The sequence below is a fragment of the Eptatretus burgeri genome, chromosome 4 (assembly GCF_056783735.1).
Source record: "Eptatretus burgeri isolate ZD-2024b chromosome 4, Ebu_testis_v1, whole genome shotgun sequence".
In the NCBI taxonomy this organism is placed as follows: domain Eukaryota; kingdom Metazoa; phylum Chordata; class Myxini; order Myxiniformes; family Myxinidae; genus Eptatretus; species Eptatretus burgeri.
Window position 1 is genome coordinate 139,668,473 of NC_140964.1, and position 8,138 is coordinate 139,676,610.

An 8,138-nucleotide genomic window follows, 5' to 3' on the forward strand; every position below is an offset into this window, starting at 1 on the left:
GTCCTTATGAAGGGGGACAGACAAATACACATTGTAGTGACTCATTAATTTTTCTCCACATTTTGCTGATACTTGTAATACAGTAAACGTATGAACACTCCTGGCCAATTAGTGGGGTCCTTCCAGGGAGCCAATGGAAGTGACGGATTCTGTAGGGTCCTCTTTAAAAGGAAGCTTGTTATCAAGACACGGTGGAGCTCGCACGTCTTTCCTTACAAGCCGGTTCTCATTCCTACACATAAGTCACTCAACACATCAGTATTTGGTGGTCACTTTTGTTTAACGTCGCCAAGACTTGAGCGAAGTAGATTTTGTTTGTTTGGCTGAATGGTTTCCCATGAGTGTTCACACATTTGCTTTATTACAAACTAGCAAATTACAAACCACCTGTCGCTTTGCTGATGTGAATACTAAGAGAGGTTGAGGGGGAGAAAAAGAGGGGAAAGTGAGAGAGGGACAGAGAGGGGGGAATGGAGAACAAGGAGGGGGAGGGGGAGGGGGAAAGTGAGAGGAGAGAGGAGGGATGAGGAAGCGAGGAAGGAGGGGAGGAGGGGTGGGGGAGTGATGAAGGTTGTTCGAAGGGAGAGCAGCATACCAGGGCAAATGCTTTGATTCATCGTTTGCGAAAGCGAACTTGTTTCTGTTGCAGACTTTGCTTTCTTTGAATCTGCATTCTCAACCTTCACTTATCGGTATTCCCCTCGAGTATTTGGTTTTCAAATGTTTTTACATATTGGACATATTACAGTGATGAGCAATGTCTATTGACCAGAGTGAGCATGCAACTTTCGGGCATCTTCTTTCACCTTCCAGAAATAGTTCCAAACTGACCGACTGGACCTTTTGAATGACATGTTAAACCTTTATCAGTTGATGTATTGCCTAACCGTTCATCAGCAAAGCAATCAGCATGCTTTACCAGCCAACTATAAATGCCTTGCTATTTATTTAAATGGAACACGCACTTGGGACGTGTTTCATTTGCAAGTGACTTGCTTTTGCTGCTACATTGCAAATGTAGCACGCCCCAAGGGCGTGCAACTTTTCAATTAATACGTTACCTGGCCATGTGTAGAAAATGATGGATTGGAACATGCCCAACAGGGAAGAAAACCTTTTCCATGAAATAAATGCTTCTATCTCTGAAGTAGGAATTACTCTTCACCACTCGATTCCTTTTGATTCCGTGGTTGGAAGTGAGTGCTTTGGAATATATTCCGCCCACCACGAAGAAGCACTCAAGCAAGCACTCCAATGAAATGGTTGATAAGGAATGGCTGGCTGGGTCATACTAAACACTATCTGGACACAGTCGGAGACAAACACAAATCCGGACAGTGTTTATCACAAACACCGCCCGGAGATGCCCAGAATGTCAAAAAACATCCATATTGGACAAATGAACACTTTAGCAGTCAGAACTACTGCGAAGGTCAATTCCACAGTTTAAAGTTTGAAATTTGGCTCAGATTTAGAGATTCTCGAGCTTATTACATGTGTGGAAATGAAATAGTCATGAACACTGGTGTCTTCGGATGTTTATAAGCATTGCGATGAATACAGTGATTTGCAGGTATGAAGATGAGGCATTCGATGATATGAGTGAAGAAAGTGGAAAAAAAACAAAAAACAATTTGAGCGCTTTATCGTTAAGAACCCGCTCCGGCCTGTTCCAAGTTAAGGCATTGTTGAGCAGGCCGTAAAATGGCGAAATAAGACCCTTACGAGGGATAGCGAGGCAACCAAAGATGAGCCTTGATAAAGGATATAATTAAATAAGGATGTTAATTATCTTCAGAAGGGGTGTTTTAATTAATCCAAACACCCAATCTTCACTCATGCACTCCCTTGGAGTTCCCTTGGTGTGCATGCAAAGTTTCAGACTGTGAGGTTTCAATGTTTTGGAGTTCTGGAGAAGACACACACACACACACACACACTAATCTCTGGAGATGAATTAAATTTGGATAATTAGAGAGATAATGAGCATGCTTCAACATTGTCTGTGGAGCACCCACCACTGTTCGGGTGTTCCATATTTGATTCTTCCTTCAGCCAGCCATCTTCGAGGAAAATAACCTTGGCTTGTTTGGTCTCTATGCCAGCTGTGACTCAGTGGTTGACGTGCGGCCATCCATGCAACACTATTTCTAGGCCTCGAAAATACGATTGCAATTGTTGGTGAAACTTAAATGCTTAGCTATCATTTACATTGTCAGACCATTATTTACATTTTAGTAGGATCAATATTTCACATGACCCCCCCAAAAAATGCAAGAAAACGTTTTCTGGTATTCTTTTGTTTTTACTTGGTCTACAGAACAACATATTAAAAGTTACCAAAAAATGGACTACCAGAAAGGGTCTAAATATGGCATCAGTAAAAAATACTAAAATACTCTGAAATACCAAAAGTTATGTAGTCTACCCTCGAGAAATTAGTTTCGATCTGTCGAGCGCATGTTCCAACGTACCTTCCCTGAATATTTAGTCTTCATGGTCATCATCTGAAACTGGCTCAGTGGCCACGTTCCCACAGTTGCCTTCTTGGCAAGGTCCACAAGCTCTGGTGCATTCAAGGCCGTGTTTTTTTCAGCGACATTTCAGTCTGCTGCATCCTGTAGTGCAGTTGTAGTGGATCATTTTGAGCCAACTGTCTGGTACAGGGCTATTATAGTACTGCAGCATTGCAAACCAATTGTTCGACCTTTCAGAAAAGCACCAAAATTGGTACATATGTTGACTAATGTATTCTGAACAATTCTGGATATGGAGCCACTCGAGATTTTGCCTTGGTTAGCTTTGGCGGCCATTTTCCAAAATGGCCGCCATTCTACTTTAACAACATGGGATATCTGTCATTGTTATTCTCTTTGTAGTTTTCTCAGAGGTGATAAATACTCCATGTGATGTGCATTTACAAAGGAAAACAATACAAATGTCATTTGTGTTGATTTATTATATTTCCAACCATTGTATTGGGGGAAAATGATAATTTTTATGGCTCTGATGAAAGATGAAATGGTCAGATGAAAGCTCTCTGGCTCAAGAAGAGAGCTCCATGCGGTCAAGAAGAGGTGGACACTCGCATCATGCTACATGTGGCCCATGCTGCAGAACATGACCACCGTCGGATTCAAGTTCGAACCGTAGACACCGACGTCGTCGTCTTGGCGGTGATGGTAGCCCAGGCGCTATCATGCGTGGATGAACTCTGGATTGCCTTTGGGATGGGCAAGAACTACCGCGACATCCCTGCCCATGAAATAGCTGCCTCCCTCAGTCCACAGAAGGCACGTGCCCTCCCTGTCTTCCACGCCATGACCGGATGTGACACGGTATCAGCATTCGTGGGGCATGGGAAGAAATCTGCCTGGGCCACATGGAACTCGTTTCCAGAACTGACAGATTCTCTTGTAACCCTGACCACCACGCCAGTCAACATCCAGGATGACACAATGCACTGCATTGAAAGGTTTGTGGTGCTCCTCTATGACTGCAGGCGTTTGTGGTGCTCCATATACGGACGTCAACGAGGCCAGAAAGAAACTCTTCGCCAAGAGGAACTCCGTCCAGCACATCCCACCTACCTACGATACTTTGGAACAGCATGTGAAGAGATCAGTCTTCCAGGGTGGCTATGTCTGGGGGCAGATCTCGGTCCCTCAACCCATGCTTTCATCACCAACAAGCTGGGGCTGGCGGCAAACAGAGGATGGGTCCTACGAACCGCTCTGGACCACACTCCCTGAGGCTTCAAAAAGCTGCTTCGAGCTGGTGTCGTGAGGCTGCAAAAAAGGCTGTAGAAACCGCGGCAAATGCAAGAAGGCTAATCTGCAATGCACTGGACTGTGTGCTTGTGAAGGAGAATGCCAATGCCAGTAGACAGACGCAGTAGACACAGACTGAGATATCGGCCGAGCTTAGAATGTGCAAATGCAAAGTCGCATTGCTTTTAAAAGTGTTGACTTCTTGATCCAGAGCCAGTACACTTGAGCTCAGAAACTCATATTCTACTAGACTGATGTATGTGTGTACCATGTGTCCTGGTAGAATGGTCGTAGACAGTAAACCGTAGCCGCTTCAAAGTGAAGTGTGCATTAATTTGACTACATTTTCTGAGTTTGTCATTATCACGATTATCAGTTCCCTTTTCAAAATAGAGTAAAGTATGTAATCTATAATGCAATTTTTGTTGATTCCAAACCCATTGAATGTGATGAATATCATTTGCCTCTTGTTCTCCAGGCAATAATGGGTACTTTTCAGCGAAAAGTTTCAGGAGAGCAGCAATTTACAAATCAAATAATGGCTTTTTTACCTAAAATACTGGCTCATAATATTTGAATACGCCTTTTCATGGTCAATTTACTGAATTTTATACTTTCCTTATATCTACCACCAAAACATTAAGAAAATAAGAGCATATAGCCAATTTCGCCAAAGTAGAATTGTGGCCATTTTGGAAAATGGTCGCCGAAGCTGACCAAGGCACAATCTCGGGTGGCTCCATATCTAGAATTGTTCAGAATACATTATTCTACATGTTTACAAATTTTGGTGCTTTTATGCAAATTTGAACAATTGATCTGAAATATCAGACTATTATGCATCATGAGTGGAATAAGCTTCTCCCCTTGCACATACCAGCCCCATTCATTGGGGTCCATGCCGTCTTCCTTGTCCATCCAAACCATGACTTGCAGGTACATCTGCCGAGAGTGAGGTTTGTGGCCGAGGTTGTTGGAGGCAGTCTTTCGGGCGTCAAGGTCTTTGCTGCGACCACTTGCTTGCGCAGGAACTTGTAGCATTTTGTTGCTGAAGAGTCAGATTGGGTCCAGTAAAACAAGGACACCATCGCCTTCCAACCAGTGGTTTCTACAGTAAATTGATTTACCCTTGGTGCGCAAAAGACCAGTGAACAGGCACGCAAGACAGATTCACCGTTGATAACATTTTTGGAAAACAGATTTCTTCCCCACCCCAAAGATTCTCAAAGTGGTGTCGCATCCGGAGAAGGCATGGTCAAGCAATAGATCAGAGCAGTCACCAAGCAACCGTTTCAGAACTTTGATATTATAAACATTTGATTTCTCATTGTCTGATTGAAAGTGCATGTCCTTGAAGTCCTTCGTAGTTGCATGATACAGCAGCAATGCCAGCAGATCTGTGTCTTCTCTGATTAGGGTTGTTGAATTGTAGGATGTCATTGTGACGGATGCTTTCACTATGTCCAAGTCTGCATTGCCATAAGCTTAGATGATATGACAGCCTTTCTGCCGCAAGCATTCAGAGATCAAGTGGATGAGGGCCTGTTTGTTCGTATCATTTGAGAGGAAATCTTCCTTTCTCCCAACGAATGTTGTTGTATCCAATATGTTGACCTATTTTGAAGCAAGAGTTTGACTTCATCGCTGATGCGTATTGTCCTTTGTACTTGGTCCTCCATCATATCCATCAAAGCCAACGGTGGCATTGCCATTCCGGTGTGGCGTGAAAGATGCACCGGAGTCGGCAATTGAGCTGTAGGTGCTGCCTTCGCTCCATTTCAGTCGACGTAGAAGTGAACCACCATCTAGAACGTTGCGATCAGTCTTTGGAATGGACTGAAGAACAGCATCTTCTGATGAAGTAACATGCCATCTTATAGCGTCCAGAAGTTGTGCTTTTTCTGGCTTCCGCATATGATTCTTTGCTTCAAAAAAGGATGGAGGAGATGAGGAAAGTTCATATTTCACTTCCTCATCTCGGCACAGATTTCCCGACTGGGATACCACAAGGAACCTCTGAAATAACGGTGCTGGATCAATGGTTCGATCCTTGGTGACCTTGGCAGCCCGGGCTGATGCTGGTGTCCTCACTGCAATGTTTCGTTTGTGCGAATGTGAGAAGACAGATTGTCCTTCCATTTTCTTCACTGTGTTTCTGCCAACAATGAAAAGGTCCTGCACATTGACATCGTCGTCAGCATTTATCCCTGTGAAAATGTTGCGAAGGGTCACCTCGTATGAAAATGGAGAATGCTGTTCAAGCTTTGTGGCAATTTTGGCCAAGTCCATTCTGTCCTTGTCCATTCGTGATGCAGATGCCTCTTTGTGCTATTCACTCGTGTTTACGGATCGACAGAATTCCTGCATGGCGGAGTTGAAGGCGGAGGATACAGGAGAAGACATTGTCCAAACAGCTCGTTGATGTTGTCATTCAACTTCCTCTTGTCAGCCCCCCTGTACTTTTGAGGGACCGCATTAGGATCTGTTCGATCACCAACTCTGATCCAAGGTCAGCCCAGTATTGGTTGGTGCGTCGGATCACATGGAATCCATTTCTGAATTTTGGAAATACTGTAGAGTTTTCAGTTTCTAATGCCTGCATCTTCTGTCGGTAAAGATAAACAGACTTTAGATAGTTTGGATGTCCAGCAGCAGCAAATATCGGTAAGCAGTCAGATATAGTGTGGATGTGCATTTGCCACGACCCGGTGCAATCGGCTTCAACAAGTTCCCGGGCTGCTCCAAACATTTGCAGATAGTTCAGCCAAAGTTTGCTCGTTTTTGAACGATTCGATAATTCAGACTTTTTGGAAACTAGTGTATAGGAAATCCGTTTGATACAATCACTTTTTTGAGTGATGTTTCCAAGCCTATTTCACTCATATCTAACATAGTATATTGTCTGTCAAGTTCTTGCGCAAGGATCTCAAGTCCTGGCTCATCTGCAGTGACTTGAGTTGCCATCTGGTGCATCAGACGCTGACAAACAAGGAGGTGTCCCCGAAATGCGTGCTGCACAGATTTTTCATTCGTCATGTGCACCGCAGCGTTTTCACCGTAAATCGTCTCCATGACGTCTTCAGGCCACTCCCATTCATCAGTTACTCCTATGCCCCCCCCCCAACAGATTTAGCTCACTGAAAGTCATATTATCCCCCAAAAATTAACTTTAAAGTGGTTGGAAAGTGTTCAATTCACCAGATATGAGTAGATATCAGACATGCCTTAACATTGGCTGCCATCTTTTTCGAACCTCATATCTAGACTCTTTCTTTTGGTCCAATTTTTTGCAACTTTTGATGTGTTATTTTGTAGACTTGCGAGAAAAGAAAAATACCATAAAATGTTTTCTTGCATGTGTTTTTTTTGGGGGGTAGGGAGGAGGGGGGGTCGTATGCAGCAATTTCCTCATATTTTGACGACTATTTGCTGATTTGTTATTGTGGTTGAGCAGATATCTCAGGATTTGGGAATGCTCCTTGTTTTCCTGCTGCTTCTAAAAGGCATCGGCCTACTTCGCATATTTGCTCCGACGACCTCCATTGTGGATGGAATCTTCACAGCATGCCATGGACTTTTGCCTGTGCTGGTCAGCGTAAAAACCTTCGCGTCACCAACTTGCTTTTCAGATTTAATTTGCTGTCAAAATGCCATCAAGGTGTTTATTTTCTTATGACGACCATCATTCCGTTTGCATTGTTTTATTTTCAGCTCGTTCTTCCATTTACGACTCTGGCCTATTTGAGTATGGAACACCTATCATCAATGGGCTCCAGTCAGCGTGGGCTATTCGAGGCGATACTGTCATTGTTTCAAGGAATGCTGAACCCATTGTTACATGGCAGGCTTCAAGGATGTTTCCAAATCTCCGATGTTTCTCATCCAAGTGTATTCATAACGTTTCATTTGATAATTGTCACATCCATCTGGGCTGGAACAGTGAGTGCAACCAACAACTACCATCCTACCTCCAAGCTGCTGTTTGATATTTGATAAATGTATATCATGTGGTTGCCAATAATGATGTGGGAAGGTGGAGAGAGGAAAGCAGGTGTAAAGGAATTTGGGAAAGGTTGGCATTCTTCCTGAGGCAGTTTAACCTGTTGCTTCAACTAGTTAACAGGAGGTCCTCACAACTGAATAATATATGATGCATCGACTTCCTCGTTCAGTCCACAAAAAGGGGGAATCTATATGTTCTTTGTGTGCAGAGCGAGTGTGGGAAGAATGTCACACTTGTGGGTTTTGTACGTGAGAAATCGAGGACGTTAAATAAATCACAATGCAGGAAGCAGAAACCATTCATCGATGTTGTCGATAATTACTTATGTGTTGCAAAGGCACTCTCTCTATCAATTGTCATCGTTG

General features: G+C 43.5%; 1 protein-coding gene across 4 annotated transcripts in view; it reads left to right on the plus strand.

The window, feature by feature from the left end:
- Positions 1 to 8,138, plus strand: part of LOC147029241 (polycystin-1-like protein 1) — a 176,891-nt gene that overhangs the window by 162,862 nt on the left and 5,891 nt on the right. For all 4 annotated transcript variants that reach the window (XM_085876418.1, XM_085876417.1, XM_085876414.1 and 1 more), the window contains 2 exons: positions 7,225 to 7,359; positions 7,482 to 7,709. In XM_085876418.1, coding sequence (XP_085732544.1) covers positions 7,225 to 7,359; positions 7,482 to 7,709 — 363 coding nt within the window. The remainder of the gene's footprint in view (positions 1 to 7,224; positions 7,360 to 7,481; positions 7,710 to 8,138) is intronic.